At 43.2% G+C, this 24,408-nt stretch overlaps 1 protein-coding gene across 11 annotated transcripts in view; it reads right to left on the bottom strand.

The window, feature by feature from the left end:
• SYTL3 (synaptotagmin like 3) overlaps window positions 1–24,408 on the bottom strand; it is a 64,276-nt gene that overhangs the window by 17,037 nt on the left and 22,831 nt on the right. For all 11 annotated transcript variants that reach the window (XM_075924535.1, XM_075924538.1, XM_075924536.1 and 8 more), the window contains 6 exons: window positions 18,594–18,658; window positions 10,014–10,065; window positions 7,654–7,720; window positions 6,122–6,194; window positions 4,964–5,091; window positions 236–379 (listed from right to left, as the gene is read on the bottom strand). In XM_075924535.1, the coding sequence (XP_075780650.1) occupies window positions 236–379; window positions 4,964–5,091; window positions 6,122–6,194; window positions 7,654–7,720; window positions 10,014–10,065; window positions 18,594–18,658 (529 nt within the window). The remainder of the gene's footprint in view (window positions 1–235; window positions 380–4,963; window positions 5,092–6,121; window positions 6,195–7,653; window positions 7,721–10,013; window positions 10,066–18,593; window positions 18,659–24,408) is intronic.

Below are 24,408 nucleotides of genomic sequence, written 5' to 3'. Positions count from 1 at the left end.
AACCTGAAGTTTCAGCTGACTGCCATTCATTCAGCTGTGTATATGCTGCAATAAATTTAGAATAGGACCATGCCGAGGACAGATAGTCTTCTCTGATTTGAACTAAAATAGAATTTCCTTCTTATTTGTCAGCATGAAGCATGACACACCCTATACTGAACAAGCTTTTAACTCCTACATGTCAGTCTATTTTACACCACTATTTTATACTGCTTCATCTCACATTGACACTTACATGTTTTTTGCCACCACAGAATACAGTGTCACTCATGGGACTGTCTGGACTGTCCTCTCCCTGCTTGCAATTCCTTTTGGTATAGACTTCATTGTCATCCCGTGCCCCATTGATGAGTCGCTGAAGGCTTGGTGCATTTCTTATCTGGAAGAGATGTATACTGAATTTCCATTCATTTGTTTTGTTAAGTCAAGTGTTTGGTGTTTCTGGTCTCCTCGCTACTGTGCTCTGCCACATAAATGTACAGTCTATAATCACTAGGGCCAACTGGCTGGCCAGGACCCTGGGCAAGGCTCTGGGGGAGCGGAGGGTCTGCTCCAGGCCCTGGAAGAGGTGGGGCCTCAGACAGAAGGGGCAAGGATGAGGCTAGGCAGCACTTAGTGCTGCCCAGAGCACCACAAAGAAATGTATTGGGCCAGTGGCTGTGGTCGCCACTACTGCCACAGTAGCAGCAACTAGGTGCACCGGGCCCTTTTATATCACCAGGCCCCTCTGGGGTAACTGCTCCCTTCTCCCTCCCTCCCCTGCCAGTAGATCTGTCTATAATTACAATTCATATTTGAGTGTGCCTTCTTTGGGAGACTGACCAAGGAACAGGTCTATAGTAAATTTTAATTTATACACAAACTAGTTGATCCATTGCTGCTCCCCCCTATCCATAGTATGCCCATAATCTTGTGTGGTGGACATGCCATTACCCACCATATGATGATAGCTAATGTGGCAGCTATAATTAAAGTATTTACTGTAGCAGTGTATTAATAAAAGTACTCAATAGGACAACTCTACTACCCTCTTGCCCCCGCCCAAAATCCTGATTTGCCAAAAGGACACTTCCTCCAGAAAATTACAAATCGTATGTTTCACCATGCATGGCATATGCCTGTCTCGACCTATGTGAAGACAGATAAGAATAAATTTAACTTGAAGGAGTGTTGGTACAAGGATGGACTGACAAGTCTTTCTCCAGAGTCACAGTTAAAGTAAGGCTGAACATTCAATGTTTATTTAAGTTTAACTTTGCTATAATCAAGAATGAAGGAGTTTGAAGCAGCACACTTTTGAATTCCATTCCCCACATGAAAATTCTGACTCTGTGATCAAAATGAAGAGGTGAGTAGGATTTCTCAGGATCTCCCATCCATCCACCTCTGCTCTTCCAAGAAATAATCTGTGAAATACATTTCATTAAGGGCATTGTGGAAAAAACACCATTAGGAAAGAAGGAAAAACTCATTCTGGAATAAATATTTGTTTGATGAAACACTCTAGGAGAGTATACTTATACTACTAAAGAACTAGTAAGAATATTCTTGCCTGAATGAGCCAAGAACATTAATGAGAATTGTTTGTATGCCGGGAGGGGATGATAATATATCCTTAATAATCCAAGGGAATTTCATTATGATTAGTAGAAAGAACAACAAAAATTGCCATTGATGAAGATGAAATGGTGAAATTAATTTGAAAACAGACCTCATTCTGAACAACAAGTTACTCACAATCCAAGCCATTATATTTCTCTATCATGCTAAATACGAAACAGTATACAGGCAGTCCCCGGGTTACATACAAGATAGGGACTGTAGGTTTGTTCTTAAGTTGAATCTGTATGTAAGTCAGAACTGGCGTCCAGATTCAGCCGCTGCTGAAACTGATCGGTTTCAACAGCGGCTGAATCTGGACGCCAGTTCTGACTTACATACAGATTCAAATTAAGAACCCCAGGCATCCCCAAGTCAGCTGCTGCTGAAACTGATCAGCGGCTGATTCCAGGAAGCCCCGGGGCAGGGGCTTCCTGTAGTCAGCCACTGGTCAGTTTCAGCAGCGGCTGACTTGGGGACGCCTGGGGCAGAGCAGCTGGGGTGCTGCTGGTTTGGTCCAGTAGCGCCGCTGCTCCTCGGCGCTACTGGACCAACCCAGCAGCACCCCAGTTGCTCTGCCCCAGGTGTCCTGATTCAGCCGCTGCTAAAACTGACCAGCAGCGGCTGAATCAGGACTCCTGAGGCAGAGCAGCTGGGGTGCTGCCGGGTTGGTCCAGTAGCGCCAAGGAGCGGTGCTGCGGGACCAACCGGCAGCACCCCACCTGCTCTACCACAGGCCCGGGGCTTTGCTCCACATCTCCCTGGTCTGCTGGGGGGGGGCCCACTAGCGGCACCCCCCCCCTCAGCAGACCAGGGACACGGGGAGCAAAGCCGCAGCGGCGGCGGGGTACCACGCCTCTGAGGCTTTGCTCTGGCAAAGCCTCAGAAGCGGGGGACCCCTCCGCCTCCCAGCTTTGCTCCAGGTGTCCCTGGTCTGCTGGAGACGGTCCCCAGCAGACCAAAGGCACCGGGAGCAAAGCGGCAGCGGCGGCGGAGTCCCGCGCCTCTGAGGCTTTGCCAGAGCAAAGCCACAGAGGCGCGGGACCCCTCCGCCTCCCCGGCTTTGCTCCAGGTGTCCCTGGTCTGCTGGAGACGGTCCTCAGGAGACCAGGGGCACCCGGAGCAGCTTTTCTCACCCCGGAGGTCGAGGTGGTGGGACCGCTGTGCTCTGGGCGGTCCCGCTGCCTGCGAGCTCCAGGGCAAGAAAGCCCCGTTCGTAAGTGCGGATCCGACATAAGTCGGATCCGCGTAACTCGGGGACTGCCTGTATAGACAAAATCAGAAAGGCAGGGGCACAAAATGAATTACAGTTTTTAAGGGACCTAAAAGGCAAGAAGTTATTTAAATAGATTATGAGCAAGATAAAGATGAAGGACAGTGTAAATCCTCCACTTAGTGGAGAAGGGGAGCTAACAACTGATGACAACTAGAAGGCTGAGGCTCAGTCTTCATCAGCCAGCCTAACTTTGATACCTGGAATGATACTGGAACAAACTAATTAAAAATAAATGTTTACAGCTTTATGTCACCAAAGCCAAGGACTTCTGACTGAGCATACATATGGATCAGACCTATTGAGTAAGAAGGGGCCTTTCTGACATAGTCACTCTTCATTGTAGAACTGCAGTGTAAGATTACTTCAAGAGTTCTAGCAGAGAAAACACAAACATTGTGATGAGGTGTGGTAATCTTATTTAAAAAGATAACAAGAAAATACGAAACCACAGAGGGAATAATAGATGAGGCATCTGATAAATGTTAACAAATAGGCTACACAGAGAAGGGCAAGAACTGATGGCCACTGCTCCTAGAACGATCAAAAGGACGACAAAAATAGAACTAGAGATAACATTACAAAAGAGTAAAAGCTTGGAACAATTTCTCACAGAGACTAAAAGTAAACTTAGAAATTATAGCATGAACACAAAGAGCCATAAGATATGGTGGGGGGAAAGGTGGGAGCAAAACTTTAACTAGAAGCAAAATCTAGATTGTAGTAATGTTATCCAAAATAGAAGATCAGCCAAAACTCCAGCAAAAGTTTGGGGTTTTTAGTTATAAGGACATTAGAAATTCTTGTTCTCCAGAAGCAGAGCTTTGACAACACAATCAAGAAAAATCTTACTTTTCTATATCCCTAACAAAGTACTGACACAGCATAACACTCTAAAACCTTCAGCATTTATAGCCAATTTAAAAATCCAGGCATATTGTTTGGCAAACATATAACTAGAAGATTTCAAACTCTAGAGCACTCATCCATATTTTTCATAATATTTATAATATAGTTTCAATGCATCCTATAAAAAACACTACAGAGACACGTTGCTTGATTTTCTAAACTACAGGTTGGACCTCCCCGGTCCAGCACCCTCAGGACCTGACCTGTCCCAAACGAGGGATTTTACCAGATCAGGAGAGATCCCTCTCACCATCAGCCTCCCAGCCTGCTGCCCCTCCCTGCTACTGGTGAAAGGGATCTCTCCTGATCTGGTAAAATCCCTCATTTGGGACAGGTCAGGTCCTGAGGGTGCCCCAGTCCTGGGGATCCCCAGCCACCAGTCCTGCTGGTGATTCCTGGACCTGGGAATCCCCAGTTTCCGGCCCCACTGCTGCCAGCCCCTCTGGGGATCCCCACCACTGAGGATCCCAAGATTCCAGCCCCTCTGCTACCGGCCTGGCTGGGGATCCCTAGACTGGGGCTACCTAGAAAGTTTTAGCTTATAAAGTTCAGCAATTTGAGAGCTAGATGTGAACAAAACAAACCCTTACCCATCTTTTTACAGCAGATAAACTAAATGTTTTCACTTGTTTCAAACTGTCTCACTCTCTCACAACTAAAAAACAGGAGAATGGACTTTGCATTTTGCTGCCAAATAGTTCACACAATGGCCAACATGTTCTCTCTCCAAGATATTGCTCAGAAAATCACAGGAATGGCATGGAAAGGCCACCGCTCAGTCCCTTTTATTCATTAGGGGCTGTAGGAGGGCCAGCAGATGGACTGGGGAGGAATCTGTGTTGCCCACTGGCTGGTACAGTGTGCACCAACTAGTCCCTGGAGAGCTTGTGAGCCACATGCACTCCCGGTATTCCCTGTTGGAGCAAGGTGGCTCCATGAAAACTGAATAAACTAGTCTTTAGCTTTAAACTGAGAAGGCTAGAAAATTTCAGCTGAAAATAAGAATTATTGAAAGAATTACAAAAGGAGGAGTTCCAGTGAACCTTCCAAAGTAACTCTAACTAGTTTTTACCACTCTACTACAACCAGTACTGCATCATGACAACCATCAGTCCCCTAATAATTTCCCAATCACAAAACAGCCCCAGAAACTAGAACTACTAAATATAATGATTTTCATACTCTGCTTGTAATGTTGATGGCAGTGTCAGACTGACTCCTCCTTTCCTTCCTCCGTTCCACATCCTGCCCATAATCTGTAGTGAGGAGACTTTTGTCAGACCTCATGTCATTCTGGGACTTTGAAATTTCTAAAATAAATACAAGAAGAGAGGAGCACATTTATAATGAACATTGTCAACAAATCTGGAGATTTATTAAGCTAATCCTATGTCTTTCAGATCTTTTAGATTACAGATTCATCGCCTAAGAAAAAGAAACAGATAGCAAAGCAAGTACCTGTCTCATTTTGTTTAACTGCATTCCGCCTACCTAAATTTCCCTTGCAGTCCCAACTAGAAAATATATTCTTCACTCCTTGCCCTCAGCTACTCTTTTGTTTTACTGTATGCTATCAAACAGAGTTTTATCAGAGATGAATTGGATGCATTTCAGAAGCAGGTAGGAGGACGATCCCAACATACAATTTAGATATCTATTTGGAAGCTGCTTTGAGTTGGGATTAAAGTCACTACATAAATGCATGACCCATTATGATTATTTATGTAAGTGCGAAAGGCGAAATTAGGAAAATGGGGAGTCAATTAAAATGGATACAAAAGTTGGAAGAAAGTGGAAATATTCCTGGGCTTCATTTGCAACTCCGGTTGCCTACATTACCACCCTAGTTCGAACGAGGGTGGTAGTGTAGACATACCCTCACAGAAAAAGAAACAACAAATGGTCTTGCAGCACTTTATAGACTAACAAAACATGTAGATGGTACATGTTTTGTTAGTCTATAAAGTGCTACCAGACCATTTGTTGTTTTTTTCTGATAAGAGAAGATAACTTTAAAAACAAATACACTGACAGGAAGCTTTGAGGGAGAAAGGGAAGAGAATTTTTCTAAAAACATGAAAGGAAAGAGAAAGACAATATTTAATCCCTCCCTTTGAGAGTGATACAAAAAGAAGGGCAATCTGTAACAAGTTCACTTGGAGAGAGGAAGTGGATACCCCAATAGAAAATTGGTATATTCCATACCAAATGCTGATGGACAATTAGACATGCCTTGTAACTATTTGCTGGCTTGGAGTTAGCAGCAGTCCTTAATGGATCCTTTATTTGAAACCAGTCTCTGGCTCACATTTAAATTGCAAAGCACTGAAGGACACTTACTTTTCATATTTGTGGCAAGAGACAGAAACAAGTTTTCCACAGACTTATTAAAACTTCTAGATTGACTGATTTCCTGCAATTGAAAGGAAAAAATTAAAAGATAAAATCAAAGGCTGTGTTTTCAAAGCTTCCCATGTCACACACCTTTAGAAACAGCAAAAATAGCATAAGATTGCACAGGGCTATCATTTCTGTAGCATTTATAAGCACATATTTTTTCACTACATGTAAATATTAGCATTGACGTATCTAGCTGGGGGAAGGAGTGGCTCTTTCAGCTGAATTGTTTTACATCTACCAGCAGAAATCTCTGTAGACGATTTCCATTTTAATTTCATAAATATAAGCAAATGACATAGGTGATTAATCTGTGTAATATTGTTTGCATTTAAGTTAAGGTAAGAAAGTCGTATTTATTTTAGAGCTACTTTAATGCTTCTGGTGCTTCAGATTCAAAGGATCCTTATAAGGATTGGAAGTAGAGCTAGACAAAAATTTTCATCAAAATCAATGGGATTTAAGCATGTGTATAAAATTAAACACATGCTTAAATGCTTTCTTGAGCAGGGAAGGGCTGCTAAATTGGGGAACCACAGCCTAGTCTGGAGGCCACTGAAGTCAATGGTAGTCTTGCAATTGATTTCAATGGATTTTGGATCTAATCCTAATAGTCCACCTGCTAGAAACTGTGATAAAATTATAACGATCAAAATTATTATGCCATTCTTGCAAAATTTCATTACAAATGGCTACATAATGTGCACTAAAATGTTGGTGACTAATCTCATATGTCTCTAAGGGCTTGTATACACTACAAAGAAGATGGATGCTGCTATGGTCGATTTTCTGATGAAGACCTGCTAATTTGAACAGAGAGGGTGCTCCCATTGATGCCAGAAGTCCTGCTCCTCATGAAGAATATGGGAAGTCAAAGGGAGCATGAGCTCTTGTTGACCTCCCGCTGTGTGGATGGTGCCAAATTGCGATTTAAGACACTTCAACTCCAGCTACGTAATTAACATAACTGGAGTTGCATATCTTAAGTTGACTTTCCCCTTTAGTGTAGACCAGGCCTAAGAGATACACTATTCTGTATCATGCTGCCAACTCCTCTGAAAAAGGAACAAGACAAGGCTATGTCTTCAATAAACGAAAGATCGATGCTGCTGAAATCGATCTTCTGGAGTTCAATTAATCGGGTCTAGTGAAGGCACCCCCATCAGCAGCTGGTACTCCTGCTTCTGCAAGGAATAAGGGAAGCTGAAAGGAGCATTTGATCCTATCAGCTTCCTGCTGTGGGGGGAAACTTGAAACAAGATACTTTGACTCTAGCTACATAATTACCATAGCTGGAGTGTGTATCTTGATTCAACCTTTGCCTTTAATGTAGACCTGGCCAAAAGAAATAAAATAATAATTTATATTGCAACAAATTTCTAAACAATATTATGAGCTGTTGCTATTTTTTACACTTCTGTGGTTGGTTGTTTCCAATTAAAGAGCTCTTAGATAGCTGTACATATATACATTACCATTGTGGTGTTTCCCCCAGTGGATACAGTGAAAGGAGGTGGAGTAGGAGGAACCACAGAAATTTTACTAGGAAATTAGGAGAAAAGAAACTATTAATATATTTTTCACAAGGCTCTAACATGTAACAGCTCTATGTTTCTTCTCTTCATAGAAGAGCTGCCTCTTTCCTGAAACCTAAAGATCTGGGATAAGAGTCTGTGCTACACTTCTTAGAGACTAAGAAAAGGACTTACAGCCTAAGGAATGGGGGCTAAATTGATTTTGCACCTTCCTGATCCTAAACTGCTCCAGCCAGTATAATTTAGACAGACCTAAGGGCCTATTCAAATCACTGAAGCCTCCTTAGGCTTCCCTATGGACACCAGTGCATAGTGTCTCCCCGATATGGCCCTCCTAACCCTAGTATGCATGCAGCTTGATGATTTTGAGGAGATCCTTATAAATCAGACTTATGGCTATTTTCCATGGTTCCTGCGCTAGGGGGAGCCACTCCTGGTTAGAATTGGGGCTTTTAAAGCCCTTTTATTCTATCACAGCCCCTTCATTCACTATAAAGTCCAGGACCAATGATCTGCTCCTTGATCTTCCACTCTAAACACAATCAAAACCCACAATGCATGCACAATATTTCCTCTGTGTTTCTGCTCTGTCCTAACTACACATATTCATTTCAATACGTTTCTGGTCATCTCCACCATAGCTGGCTATCCACAGGTTCTCTGGTACTACATCTTATCTCCTACCAAAAAGCTTCAGTTTGCTCTATGATTTGTATCTACTCTTATTTACTCATTTTAAAGGGAGATTACTTTAACAGAATACACACTGCATAAACTTAAGTTGAACCAATATTCATCATACATTGCTGGCACTAATATCAACACTATAGTGCTTAGCTCCCAATTCAGCAAGGTGCTTGAAATCAATGAGACTATTCACATGCTTAAAATTTGGTACATACTGTTGCATCTTGACCTTTCTGTCTTATATTTACTGTAAAAATATCAATTGGCAAAATCTCCAGTCAGGTTACTACATGTTTATATACTACTCTGTTACTTGGAAATGATTTTCAACCCTGACCATTTAAACCAGGGGTGGACAATAATTTTTGATGGGAGCCACTCCAAGATTTTGGAAAGTGGTCAAGGGACACATTCTTCCATGATATTAATGGATGAGGTGTGGAGTCTGGGATGGAGGTTGGGTGCAGAAGGGGCCTTGGGGTAAGGAACTGGAGTGCAGGAGGGGGTGTGGGGTCTCGGAATAAGTTTGAATGAAGGAGGCAACTGTGATCTGGGACACTGGACTGGGATGCAGAGGTCTGGGTTATGACCTGGGGCACGGGATTGCAGTGCAGGGGGTTGGGTTGTGACGTGGGGTAGGGAACTGGGGTGCAGGGGGTTGGGATGTGACCTAGGGCAGGAGGGGGCTGTGACCTGGGGCAGGGGATTGGGGTGCAGGGATTTGGGTTGTGACCTAGGTTAGAGGACTGGGGTACAGGATCTGGGAGGGTTATGGGTTCAGGATGGGGGACAGAGTTTGGCTTATGTGGGATAGAGGGGCAGGAGTGGTGGGGCAGAGGGTTGGGAGGAGGTCTGGGGTGCCAGAGGCAGGTTGGATGACTCCCAGCCAACAGCCCAGCACATTTCTCAGGCAGCTTCCCTGCCTGCCCCATCCCTGTACAGGCTGTAGGAGCCAAGTGTGTTAGTGAATAAGAGCCTGAGGAGAGAGGGGAGCAGTGCTTCGCACACTGCCTGTTCTTCAGACGGACAGCTCCTATTGGCCAGAGATTGGCCAATGGGATTGTGCTAGGGGCAGGAGCAGCATGTGAAGCATACTCCCCCGTCCTCTAGTCTTAAAGCTGAGAAAGAGAAAGGGTTATGGCAGCTGTTTTTCTGAGCAATGTTGGGGGGGCCAGTGTGTGGGGCAAGCATGGAGTCTGCCTGAGGCTCCTGGCTGCAACTATGGGCCAGATCCGGTAGCTTGGCAGGCCAGATCCAGTCTGCGGAAGGTATTTTGTCCAGGCCTAATTTAAAAAGAGCCTATCAATATGAAAAGCATTAGAAAAATATTGTATGCTTTCTTTAATTCCCAATAAATTAGACAAGGAAACTGTCTAGCTAAAAGTAGGATTCTTTCCACTGTACTCCAGCCTCTTTCTATAGAATGAATTAAAAAAAACCAACGGCAATCTTTCTACAGTACTACTAATTGCATTCTAAACTTTTAAAAATCTTGATATTTGCTGTCTTGGTAATCAGAAAACTTAAGCAGCAAGCTGTTATCTATTATAAAATGTGTTCCTTATATTGCCGTCTCAGTGCCCTAGAACAACTTGTCCTTCTACAAGTCTTACCTCAGTTTTTGATAAGATTTCAAGAGCTTTGCACCAGTTGTTTCGTGTCTATCTATGAAGCAAGAAAAAAGTGTAAAGGTCATTATGTAGCAAGAACAGTGATTAGCACTTAGATAACACTTTTCAGAATTAAAGAGCTTTCAGGGGCCAGACTACATTTATAAAAGCTTCTGTTGCTGTAAATCACCATGGGTGAAATAATCCCTATGCAACAGGCTACCACAAGTTCCAAGTACCATTTAAATCCCATCTAAACCAGATAGTTTGGCAAGACTGAATATGTTAGTCATAGAATCATAGAAGTATAATAATGCAGGGGACCTCAAGAGCTCATACAGGTAAGTCCCTGGCACTCAGGGAAGGACTATAATCAGAGGCGACTGGTGAGCAACAACCTGGGGGGCCACTGGCCATAACACTCCCTCCCAGACCAGGGAAGGGCTGGGACTCTCCCTCCACCCAGACCTCACCTTCCCCAGACCCTACTTTGTTTCCTCCCCACTCTTACTCCACCCTGGCTCTGCTGCTGCCAAACCTAGGTGGCTTGGGGAACTAGCAGAACCAGAACCGGCAGAAGGAGTCTATCCCCTTCCCTGCACTCAACGGCAACAGTGAAGGAAGCGGAGCAAGGTGGCCCCGCTGTTTTGCTCCTCCAGCCACTGCATCGCTCTGCTTCCCACAGAAGTTCCACTCGTCCCCTAGAGACGTGTGGCTGAGAGAGTAAAGCAGCAGGGCCACCTTGCTCCACTGTCCCCCCCCATTGCCGGTGAGAGTAAGGGGTGGAAGGTGGACCTCTGCTGCAGGCGCCACTTCCTTTCCCTGCCCCACTGCTAGTCCTGCCTCCAGCTGGCCTCTCCCATCCACAGCATTTGAGGTCACATGACCCGTCGTGCCCTCCCCCCACAAGTTGACCCTGTGTGTAATAATCAAATAATTTCTGGCAGAAGACTGTCTCACCTGTTCTTAAAAAAACCTCCAATGAAACAGATTCCACAAGTTCCCTAGGCAGTGCTTAACCATCCTGAGAGGAAGCTTTTCCTAATGTCAAACCTAAACCACCCTAGGTGATATTTAAGTCCATTTCTTCTTGTTCTATCCTCAGAGGTAGAAATTTTTCTCCCTCCTCCTTGTAATGACCTTTTATATACCTGAAAACTGTTATGTCCCCTCGAAGTCTTCTCTCCACATTAAACCCAATTTTTTCAATCTTTCCTCAGTGGCCATGTTTTCAAGAACTTTGATCACTTCTGTTGCTCTCTGCTGGACTTTCTCCAATTTGTTCACATTCTTTCATAAATGTGGCACCCCAAACAGGACACAATAACCCATCTGAGAGAGATCTTATCAGCACAAAGTAGCATGGAAAAACTACTTTTCATGTCTTGCTTACAACTCTCCTGCACATCCCAGAATATGTTTGCTTTTTTTGCAACAGTGGCACTGTTGACACTCATTTAGCTTGCAATCTATCATAACTCCCAGTTCCCTTTCCACTATACTCCTTCCTGGGTATTCATTTCTTATTTTGTACATGTGCAATTGATTGTTTCTTCATAAGCAAAGTACTTTGCATATGTCCTTATTGCATTTCAGCCTATTTATTTTTGACCATTTTACTAGTTTGCCTAGATGATTTTGAATATTAATCCTATTGTCCAAACCACTTGCAATCCCTCTCACCTTGACATCATCTGCAAGCTTTATAAGTGTATGCTCTATACCATTATCTAAATTATTTATAAAAATATTGGACAAAACCAGACCAATCCCTGTACTTACAGACTGAATGTGAACAACCTCTCAAATACAGAGATGTAATTTTATCTACTCCCCAGATACTGGGCCTATCTGTCTAAAGTTATTCATACGGTCCACATCACCATAGTATCTAAATACTTCATAACATTTTAATGTATCTATCCTTACAACCTTACATGGGAAGGAAGCATTATTATCTCCATTTTACAGATGGGAAACTGAGGGCAGGTCTACACTTGGGGATCAGTGTTTAACTGAAGATGCTCCTTCACCAATGGGAGAGATCTCTCCCATCAGTGTAGTTAATCCACTTCTCTGAGAGGAAATAGTTACGTCACACACCTGAAAAACATCATTATACTGACATAGGTCTGTACTGCAGATCTGACTTAAGGCTAAGCGACTTGCCAAAGGTCACACAGGATGTTGATGGCAGAGTGGGGAACTGAACCAGGGTCTCCAAATCCTAGGCTAATAACTTGACCTTTCTTCCTGTTTAAGGCTATATCTAGACTATGGGGCAGTATCCCGGTCATTCAATCAGGGAGCAGAAAATGTCACATGACTCAGATGACCAATCACAAGGTGGAGCGCAATTTTCATACCTTTTTCCCATAAAACCCCATAGTCTAGACATAGCCTCAGGTGCTAAGTGCCTCCAACTGCCTAATAACCTCCGTGGGACTGAGTAGCTCATAGGCCTTCTGCTGATCCATGGCACAGAAGTAAATTTGATCTATGAAATACAAGCACTGTGAAAAATAGTGCAAATGCTCTAAAGTAATATCCATGAAAGCACTTTCAATGTGATTTTGAAAATTTCTTTTCATTTTTCACATAATACATTTGAAGAATTATGAATATGTATCAGTGATTAAAAAACAAAATAGCGACAGTCTACAAAGATTGGGTCATTCAATCAGGGAACAGAAACAACTCACATGACTCAGATGACCAATCACAAGGCATCAAGAACAGCACTCATAAGTGCTTTCTCAATTATGAATAATTAGAGACATAAAAATCAGAGACAAAAGCTCTAAATTAATTTAATAAATGGAAAATAGCAAGTAACTAGCTTACTGCTATGTCCCTGTTAGCAATGTAATATCACTAGCCATACTGCTCTGAAAGCAAAATGAGTGTGGTCTGTTGCAGAAAGCATTATTAATTACAACAATAGAGGAGGTGACACCTTTTAACAGTTGAGGTTTGGAGTTGATAATACTGTATATTTTTCTTAATGTTATAAAGTTTACCAAGTATCCTGAGTTTGATGCTTAGTTGACCACAAGGATAATTATCATAGAACACCAGAACTGGAAGGGCCCTCGAGAGGTCACTGAGTCCAGACCCCTGCCCTCATAGCAGGACCAAGCACTGTCTAGATCATCCCTAACAGGTGTCTGTCTAACCCTCTCTTAAGTATCTCCAGTGATGGAGATTCCACAACCCTCCCTGGGCAATTTATTCCAGTGTTTAACTGCCCTGACCATTAAAAAGTTTTTCATAATGTCCAACTTAAACCTCCCATGCTGCAATTTAAGCCCATTGCTTCTTGTCCTATCCTCCGTGACCAAGGAGAACAATTTTTCTCCCTCCTCTTTATAACACCCTTTTAGATACTTGAAAACCACTATCATGTCCCTTCTCAGTCTTCTTTTTCCAAAACTAAACAAGCCCAGTTCTTTCAGTCTTCCCTCATAGGTCATGTTTTATAGACCTTTAATCATTTTTGTTGCTCTTCTCCGGACCTTCTCCAATTTCTCCACATTTTTCTTGGAATGCGGGGCCCAGAACTGGCCATAATACTCCAATTGAGGCCTAATTAGCACAGAGTAGAGCGGAAGAATGACTTCTTGTGTCTTGCTCACAACACTCCTATTAATGCATCCCAGAATCATGTTTGCTTTTTTTGCAAGTGTCATAGTATTGGCTCATGTTTAACTTGTTGACCACTATGACCCCTAACTCGCTTTCAGCAGTACTCCTTCCTAGACAGTGACCTCCCATTCCGTATGTGTGAACCGGATGTGTTTCTTCCTAAGTGAGTAATATGTGGTATGTTGGTTCATGGCCACTTTAAATACTGTTTCAGCAGGTTACAGTAGAAAACCGGTACTATGAACTGACCAGTTAATCACACACCTCATTTGGAACAGAAGTACTCAATAAGAAATCAGCAGAGACCCCCCCCCCCAAACAAAACCCACCTCTAAATACAGTAGAGTATTAAATTTAAATTACTATAAAAGGGAAGTTAAAAAAGATTTGGCAAAGTAAAGATTTTTTCTGTGCTTATTTCATTTAAATTATAATGGCTAAAAGCAGATTTATTCTTCTGTATATTAAAATTTCAAAGTTGTTTAAATCAATGTTCAGTTGTAAAATTTTGAAAGAACCACCACACTGTTTTGATCAGAGTTACAAACAAGTTCCATTCCCCAGGTGTTCGTAACTGAGGTTCTGCTGTAATTTACTGTTTAGTAAAAGCAGGTAATTGCTTTTATGACAGTAGGCTGTTTAAGGTGCTAAAATATTAACAGGACAAATGACATAGTGGTATAGCATTTCATTTTTTAAAGCCTATTGCATGGAAAAATTAAAAGTGTTGGCCATAATATGTGCTAATAAATTAACCTTGTTGTACAGTGAACATCTAATCATGCATTATTCTGTCAAGCCAAAAGAGGGCTCTCTCCCTACACTTTTGGAGATGCAAAATTAAGCACAGAGCATTGTTTCAGTCATCCACACAGACTTGATGCTGAAATCAGGGCTTTGGAGCTGGAGCATGGAGCAGTGGAGCTGCAGGTTTTTGCCCGGAGCCGGAGCGGAGCCAGAGCACAGAAAATCTTGACTGCTCCACAGCTTCACTTTTTTTTTCATTTTCAATCCAAAATGAATGATATTTTAGCAAGAAAGTCTTAAAGGTGCCAAAAAGTTTCAGATTGTATAACAATTGATATTGACATCCACTGTACCACTTTACGTATTATGTCACAGTTATTTTCACTTTGGCCAAAATCAAGATTTAATGTACAGATACAAAATTACAAAGTTTTTGGAGATATGTTTTATTAAAGAATCAGAGAATTATCAGACATCCAGCAACACCGCAGACTACTCCCACCCTTATGCCAAGGTTAGACAAGTACGTACTCGCATAGATTAGTTAGGTAAGTACAGTAAACTTCCGATAATCCGGCACCTTTAGGACCCAGAGGGTGCCGGATTATCAGATATGCCCGACATTCAGAAGGGGGGGCTATGAGGGGTCTGGAGTGGGGTGGGAGGGGCCCCCCCTTACGATAGTCCGGCTCTGCCCCAGGCGTCCCTGATTCAGCTGCTGCTGGTCAGTTTCAGCAGCAGCTGAATCGGGGATGCCTGCAATAGAGCAGCTGGGGTGCTGCCGGGTTGGTCCTGCAGCGCCGAGGGGTGGCGCTACGGCATCAACCCAGCAGCACTCCAGCTGCTCTTGGGGACGCCTGGGACAGAGCAGCTGGGGTACTGCCCGGTTGGTCACGTAGCGCTGCCCCTCGGGGCTGCGGGACCAACCCGGCAGCACCCCAGCTGCTCTTGGGGACGCCTGGGGCAGAGCAGCTGGAGTGCTGCCGGGTTGGTCCCGCAGCGCCAAAGGACGGCGCTGTGGGACCAACCTGGCAGGACCCCAGCTGCTCTGCCCCAGGGGTCCCCGATTCAGCCGCTGCTGAAACAGATCAGCAGCTGATCTGTTTCAGCAGCGGCTGACTTGGGGACCCCTGGGGCAGAGCAGCTGGGGTCCTGCCGGGTTAGTCCCGCAGTGCCGAGGGGCGGCGCTACGAGACCAACCCCGCAGCACCCCAGCTGCTCTGCCCCAGGCGTCCGGATTCAGCCTGCTGGTGAAACTGATGCTGCTGGTCAGTTTCAGCAGCGGCTGAATCCCGACACCTGGGGCAAAGCAGTTGGAGTGCTGCTGGGTTGGTCCCGCAGCGCCAAAGGATGGCGCTGTGGGACCAACCCGGCAGGACCCCAGCTGCTCTGCCCCAGGGGTCCCCGAGTCAGCCGCTGCTGAAACAGATCAGCGGCTGATTCCAGGAAGCCCGGGGCAGAGCAGCTCTTCCTGGAATCAGCCGCTGATCTGTTTCAGCAGCGGCTGACTCGGGGACCCCTGGGGCAGAGCAGCTGGGGTCCTGCCGGTTTGGTCCCACTGTGCCGAGGGGCTGCGCTACAGGACCAACCCGGCAGCACTCCAGCTGCTCTGCTCCCGGCTTCCCCGATTCAGCTGCTGGTCAGTTTCAGCAGCAGCTGAATGGGGGAAGCCTGTCCGGCTGCCCCAGCACTTCCGGGTTCCTGATGGTGCCGGACCATCAGGAGTCCCGGAGCATTGGATGCCAGACTAATGGAGTTTTACTGCATGTGTTTATTTTCAACCTTGTAACATGTAGCCTTGTTACTTCCCAACAATTAATGTTGTAGAATAGCGATAGCACGTACTAATGCTACGGCACATACCAAATTTCATTGACATATCTATATTAAAGCGTTTTTCAGATATTAATTAAAAACTTGGGAAATATTTCGAATATTTTACAGCAGAATTTCATAAGAAAAACTAACGTGCAATTTATAAATAAAAATTTATATTAAAAAAAATTATAGTTAAAAATTAATTTGAGTTGGAGCGCGGAGAGGAGTTGGAGCGGAGCTGGAGCAGTCACTATTGGTGCCAGAGTGGAGCTGGAGCGGAGCAATTCAAAAATTTGATTGCTCCAAATCCCTGGCTGAAAGGTAATGAATGTAATCATACTGTTTACTTTATTTGAGAGCACTCCGCACCATGGAGGACCAGGCCCAGTGTTTGAGAATAACAGAAGATCACTTTTCTGTATTTGTGAGAAGTTGTTTAGACCAGTGGTTTTCAAAATTGGGTCATGGGCGTCCCATAGCCTATATGGGGGAAGGCTTTCCGTTTCCAAACTGCCGAGCTTGGCTCCAACCCACACTCCGTCCCCAGAATGCCTGCTGAGGGTGTTCTGCTCCCAGCACCCGCCCTCTTGGTGCCAGAGCTGGGCGGCACAACCCGCCATTCTTCCTCTCCCGGTGCTTCAGGGCTGGAGAGGCTGGGCAGAGCTATGCAGCATGCCCTCCACTCTCTCTGGTGCCCCAGGGCTTGGGGACAGAGGCAAGTGCATGCCCACCCACTCCCCTCACCTCTCTGTGGTTGGGGGGGGCACGTGCAACATGAGGAGGCAGGAAAGAGGCGGGGCCTCAGCAGAAGGGGGACTGGAGGGCGGGCTTGGGGCTTGCCTCCCTCAGCCCTGCCTTCACCAACCGCCCATGGTCACGGGCCCACGCGGGTAAGCCGCTAGTGCGCCGTGAGATGCTTTGTTTATTTAAGTGTCCATAAGAAGGGAGCCTTGCTTCTTGCAGCTCCCCTGGCCTGGAAATGGTGAACAGTAGCCAGTGAGAGTGGTGAGCCTCTGTGCCTATAGACACTTAAATAAACAAAGCACCTATTGTACCACCAGCGACTTACCTGAGTAATCTGAAAACCCCTGATTTAGACTTACATCTTCACTCTCAACAGCCATCTCTGAAGAGAGAGAAATCAGCTCCTATGACAACTTTTAAAACTCTGTTGCCCGTAAGAAGATGAATCAATCAACATTATCACATGTGTGCAGATGGGGTTTCAGTAAAGTCTATAAATAACTGCTGTTATCTGATTTTTAGCAAGGAAGTGTATCATTAAAAAGTTTCTCAATTTGTATTGATTACAGCTTTTAGTGAATGTCTGTTATGTCAAACACTGCTTGCTTACTTGATATATAACATCCTTTTTCTCTTACATTGCTAATGTTTTCCCCAAATAAAGAGAAGTGGTATTTTAAGGGCCATTGCCTATTGACTTCCTCTGCATATTATCCCTCCTTACATCTAAAGTAATAAAATGGGGATACTCTGGTAATGGTTTGTCATTTAGGCACAACTCTGATTCAGGGGAAGAGGGAAGCTACTCCACCCCCGAAGAGTTCGGGATGGGACTAAATCTCATAAAAAAAACCCCACAATCCCTTCCCCAGGATGCAGGGCTAGAGCATACACTGAAGCAGTTGTTGGGGTGATGCAGCATGTTCCTTGTTCACCTGACCTGCTTTGGGTTCCAGTATTCTGGATGGAGATGGACCTGGACCGGTCTCCTACCCACACCTTTTTGGCTACTTTGTGTCATCAGTGGCATAGAAGGGCCCTGCACAAGGGGATGGCATAATCAGGCTCCAAATGGGTTGTGTTTTGGCTTCCCATGGATTAGTATGTGCTGAATACTGTGTCATACTATGTTTGCAATTTTTCCCTCTTTATCGTTTATTTTATTTTATCCACTTCACAGGTGCTGATCTTGCACCACTGAGATCAATAGGAACTTTGTCACTAACTTCAAAGGATGCAAGACATCTCCTTGCAATTCACATACCCCAGTGTATTTATACTTACATCACAGATCATTTTATTTCTTATTGGTCTTAAGGTGGACACTTCTTTGGTGCTCACAATTTCATACACACTCATTCAAATTAATAAAATTATCATACTATCCAACCAAAGTACTTGGTGCTTCACTCTTCTGGTCTATCCTTGAGGTAAAGAGACAGACATTTTGCCACCTTACTCCCACCATATACACAACATATATCACAAGATCTATTCTTTATTTCAGACCTATCTCCTAGTAAATGGACTAAAAATGAAACAAACTGGTGTGCAACGTTTTTGCATTGTATTTTACTTAGATGAGGACTACACACCACAAAGCAGTTTGTTGCTTGCACTAATAATTACCTTGAGCTGGGAATTTCTTGGCTCGTTCCTCAAAGAACCATTCCCCAGTCTTTACTTTCATGTCTCTGAAAAACAAACACCAGACATTGGAACTTTTTCTACACATGGTTTCCAAGATGAATTTTCACAACCATATATATGTGCACTTAAGACAAAAATCTATTTAGCAGGGAAAGGCAACAGAGTGACCCTTTCTAATTGTACAGTATAACTAATGGTAGCTCATTACAGACTGATCTCAGCCTGTGTTTGAGGGAGAAGGATCAGCTTTGTTCTGCAAGTAAGAACTGTTCTCCTCTGACAGAGGAAAGTACTATCTAATGTTTAGAGCAACACACTAGAAGTCAAATTCTAGAGGATTCTATTCTCAGCTCTGCACCTGATTTGCTCTGTGACTTCGGGAAACACAGTTAGGTCTTACTAGCTGTTTACTGCAATAGTCTAGTTTGATGGAATGCAGTGTGTGCTACCAGATGTAATTCAGAATGACTATGTATGAGCAGCACATGCTGCTGTACCATAATCCTAGAAGGTAGAACACAATCTCTCCTCTATCTTTGTTGATACGGACAATGTGGTGGTGCCATGGCCTAACCCTGTCCTCTTTGGCGAAGGTCACTGCCTCTGATATCAATAGCCATGTACAGTACCTGCATTTATCAGGATTATGAGATCAAATGAGTGATATTTAATGAGTATGAAATGCACATAAGGACAGATCCTTACACTGAGAACAATTCAAATGTCTGTAAACTAAACGAAACCAAAACCTATATACGATCCTGACTGAATCTACAAAGACCAGGAAATGCAGCAGTTGGGCTGCCAGCCCCCGCCCGTTAGCCATAACCGATAAACCAGTTAACCATTCACATACTTAAATGTAAGGCAAATTTTCCAGACCAGATAATTCTTATAGCTGTTTTCTGAACTTTTTTCAACACCCTTTTGGAGTGGGGAGACAAGTTCTGGACAGAATATTCCAGTAACAGTCGTACCAGTGCTGTATATAGGTTATATCAACTACCTATTTGGTTTCCCTCTGGTTATACATCCAAGGATTGCATCAGACAGATTAGCCATAGTAACACATATCTCATATTCAGTTAGTTATTCATCATGATTTTGTACTAGGTCTTTTGCAGGTAGGATTGCCAGATGGTTGAACTAAAAATACTGAACACTCCCCCCCACCCCCACCCTCCACCCCAAAAAAAACACTGGGGAAAAAATTCTGTTGCGGGGAAAAAAGGGGGGGGGGGATCAAAGTTGCTGAGAAAAAAAAAGAAAAAGAAAAAGGACTCCGAGTCTTATTGAGAAAAAAAAAAATAAAACAGCATTAAAACAGCATGGCCCCTTTCAGAATAGGGACAGGAACAGCGGTTGAGCGCTAAGACCCAGGGAAGGCATTGCTTCCCCTTGGTCTTTAGGCTTTTTGTCAGTGGCCATTTTGTGTTCTTGTTCAAGCCAGAACTTAGCTTCCCTGCGGAACCAGGTAAGCATGAGGTCCGGGGGTGGGAGGTTTTCGTGCCCTGGCCTGGCTAGGGTTGCCAGGTGTCCGGTATTTTTGCCTCCTGGCCAGGAAAAAAATCAGAAAATACCGGACATTTTATGTGTCCAGAATTTTCTGAATTTTTTTACCAGACGAGAGGCGAAAATACCGGACTGTCCAGGTCACAGCTTCTAAAAAAGAGTCATCTGCCCATCCTGTAATTGACCTATATGCTATGTGCTCAAATGAACACATCTTACTAAGTGATCCAAACTGCTTGGTATAATTGATCTTTATTACCACTTCACCAATTTTCATGTCACCCTGCAAAGTTTACAAGCAAAGATTTAATATTTTCATCTAGATCACTGAAAAACATACAAAGTAGCATTATGCCATGAAGAGATCCTTGTGGGAGCCTACTGGAAACACCTGTTTCGGATGATGATTCCCCATGTACAATTACTTTTTAAGATTTATCAATTAGCTAGTTTTTAATGTATCTAATATATGATATACTGATTTTGTATTGTGCTAATTTTGTAATCAGAATGTTGTGTTGAACTAACTCAAATACCTTACAGAAGTCTAAATCTATACTACATCAATACAGTTACCGTTATCAACTGTACTTGTAATCTCATCCAAATAAAAAAAAAATCAAGTTTCTTGAAAAAGACTTTTCCCATAAAATCATATTGTTGGCATTAATTATGCTACCACCTTCACATTTTTAATGCTGATGGTGTCCCTTCAAAGGTAACTGACTTTCATGGCTCTTTTGTTTATTTTTTTCCAACAGTGTATTAGCCTCAGAAATAAACCAGACATTTTCTCTCACAAGTTGAGAAGAATGAAAACATTTTCAAGATACAGAAATAATTCTTCAGCCTTCAAAAGTTCAACTTGTATTTAAAAACACAAATAGCATTTTAATAACTTTATCCTGGTTCACAGCTTCCTTCCTACCAGAGTATGTACATAGAATTTAAATGTTACTTTATATTTAGCATTCACTCAATCCAGATTAACTTATGTTGCACACATTACATGACTACTAATGAGATCAACCCAAAAATCCCTGATCTGAACATTCATACCCTTTCTGAGGTTAAGGTCCCAAATGGAATATTGCAGCTTGGCCCTCTTTCTCCTTACCATATATCAAATGAAATGCCCACCTCAGTTAATCATGTATTTTCTTTGACAAGTGGGATTGGAGCATCTAAAAGTTGAATTTGGCAAATGCTGCTCATCTAGCAAAACGGGACATATGTGTAGTTCTGTGATAAATCATATCCAAGGCAACAATGGAAATCCTTTAGACACATTTGACAGAGAAAGGACACATCAGAAGCTAAAAGAAAAAGCTTCTACTCACATTTATAAACTTATCAGAGCAAGACCATGAACAGAGAATGATGGCTGATTTCTGTTCACTTATGCATGACTCATAGCAATATCTACTATCATCCAGACACAGCACACAGGAAATACATTTCCATTTTGTTTTTGAAATGTCAAAAACAGTGTTCCATTGCAGCCCTTTTGTCATTGCTTATTCTCTGTTTGATACATGAAGTTTGTCTCCACAGATCATCTAAAATCTAAGACTAGCATCTAAAGTGTTGGGTGAGAACGGAAAAGCATCAGTGATATTGCCGATATCAGTGCTTTATTGAGGGAAAACATTGTAATGGCAAGTGAGAGCTAGATAACAGTATTAGGAGTTAAAAATCAAGATAATGATAATGAAATTATACTGCATATCAAATGTACACCAGAATGTTTTGCAACTGATCATATATAAGCACTCACTCTATAGGTACGTCTAGACTACATGCCTCTGGCGACAGAGGCATGTAGATTAGACTACCCCGCACAGGAACATGAAGTGGCGATTTAAATAATCGCCGCTTCATTTAAATTTACATGGCTGCTGCTCTGAGCCGATCAGCTGTTTGTCAGCTCAGCGCGGTAGTCTGGACGTTCCGCGGTCGACATCAAAGGCACTTGTCGACCTCCCAGGCACACCAAGTGCCTTTGATGTCAACCGCGGAACGTCCAGACTTGGACGCGGAACGTCCCTATTTGTCATCACAAAGATACACAGAGCCTCTGTTGGCTGGGATTCTGCAAGACATCATTTAGACCCTGATTTTCAGAGGTCCACATGTTTTTACTGACTTCAGTAGTAGGTATGAGCTCAGAACCTCTGAAAATCTTTCCTCTTCCCATAATATATAGGGTACTGCGTGGAAAGTACTCACTGCATAGAACCCACACATAGTCCTATCCAGTGCTTTTTTTGTTTAAAAAAAAAAGTGCTGGTACTCTAGGGGAAAAGTTGTTGAGCTCTGACTGGAGGTGCTGGTACTGCATCTGGAGGTGCCGGCCAGTACTGTGTACCAGGCAGTACCATCACAAAAAAAGCACTATCCATCTTTTGAGTGTTATAGTCCTGAACCAAAGCCCATTAAAGTACTGGTAAATGGAAAAACTCTCAATGTTTTCAATGGGCTTTGGGTCAAGCCCTCAGTGATGAGCTCAAATGAGGCTTACACGCAGATAGGGCCTTATGCTGGCCTCCTCCTCAAATGTAAATTTCACTTACTGAAGATTCATTATTTTTCAATATCTGCAATACACAGAAAAATTGGTTGTATAGGGTAAGTGTGTGTGTGTGTATGTGTGCGCAAGTGTTTGTCTTGCTGCATGCATGAATAAATATCAGTATAAGTGTATGATATAAAATATAATAAAATGTGATCTTGTATGGCTGAGATTAAATTTTTATAATAAAGCCCTATTTTAGTTACTTTGTGCAAAAAATAATTTTCTATGTTAAAACTTAGAACACTTAACTTCAGAACACTATTCCTAAACACGTTATTTAAAAAATAGTCCATTTATTTTTAACTTATGGTTTTGTACCCTCAAAAATAATTATGAATCCATCCCCTTTTCACTAAAAAGAAAAGCTTTTTGGAGGTGGAAATCTTTTCTGGCGCTCATATAATTAAAAAACTGCTTCCTCCCCCACAAAAATTATTTAGCCTACTATTTTGCCTATTTTTTGAAAAATGCATTTCAAAATACAAGTCTAAAAATCACACTTTACATGAAAAGGCATTCACTGTGCTTTCTTAAAGTCTGCGGAAAAAAGCAGGATACACAAACTGACCTGAAAGTAGGGATGGGATTAATTAGCTAATTGAGTAATCGATGGTGGGGGCTCTTGCTACCTTTCCGCTCCCAGCAGCAGCTCTGCAGTTTAAATATAATAGGAGCCAGGTGCACAGGTAGCCCAGCTCCTACTACATTTAAACTGCTTCTGGGGTCAGCGAGAGCTGGGACTAATTAGTCCTGGCTCACACTGGCTCTGGGACCACTGTGGCTCTGCTTCCCCTAACTCCTCTCCCAAGCTGACTCCCTCCCCCATGAGCTTGTGCTTCCCCCACTCCTTGCTGCCTCAGACACAGAAACAGCAAGGGTGTGGGGAAAGCAAGTAGTCAACTTGACCACCCAATAAGCATAGGCTTGATGATGATGGATGATCACTCATTGCCAAGTATGATCATCTTCATTGGGAGTTATTAACCATCAGGTGGCTGATAAGGCCTATCCTTGAACCACAAGTTATATTACAGTGAAGATAGATGTTTCCAGGGACAGCAGGAGACTGTTGACCGTGACTAGAAGCCAGTCTCCCCTTCCTTCTGCGCCTCTTTTCCTCTTCAGCATGTCGGTAGGCAAATTCAAAATGCAGGGAGCCATAGCGTAGAACTTTTTTCCATTTTGAGTGATCCTGGGCGAATGTTTCCCAAATGTCAACATCAATGTTACACTTCTTTAAATTATCCTTTAGCAAGTCCTTATAATACTTCCATGGTCCTCCCACATTATATTATCCTTCTGTAAGCTGAGAAAACAGAACCTGTTTTTCAAGACGATATCTGGCATCCAAACAAACGTGACCAGTCCAGCGAAGATGCTGACGGATGATCACTCTCTCAATACTGGTTGCCTCTTCCAGAACACTGACATTAATGCATCTGTCTTCCCATTTGATCTTCAAGATTTTGCAGAGGCAGCATTGCTGATACCTCTCAAGGACCTTCAAGTTATGTCTATAGGTTGCCCAGGTTGCAGACCCATAACACAGTGTTGGGAGAATAATGGCTTGATGACAAGAAGTTTAGTGTCTGTTTAAATGTTGTGATCTTAAAAAACCCTGTGCCGTAAATGAACAAAGGCTGCACCAACACAGCTCAGATGATGTTGGATTTCTACATCAATATTTGCGTTGGATGAAAGATAACT

The sequence above is a fragment of the Pelodiscus sinensis genome, chromosome 3 (assembly GCF_049634645.1).
Source record: "Pelodiscus sinensis isolate JC-2024 chromosome 3, ASM4963464v1, whole genome shotgun sequence".
Taxonomy (NCBI): domain Eukaryota; kingdom Metazoa; phylum Chordata; order Testudines; family Trionychidae; genus Pelodiscus; species Pelodiscus sinensis.
This window is presented reverse-complemented; position numbering and strand designations above follow the sequence as displayed.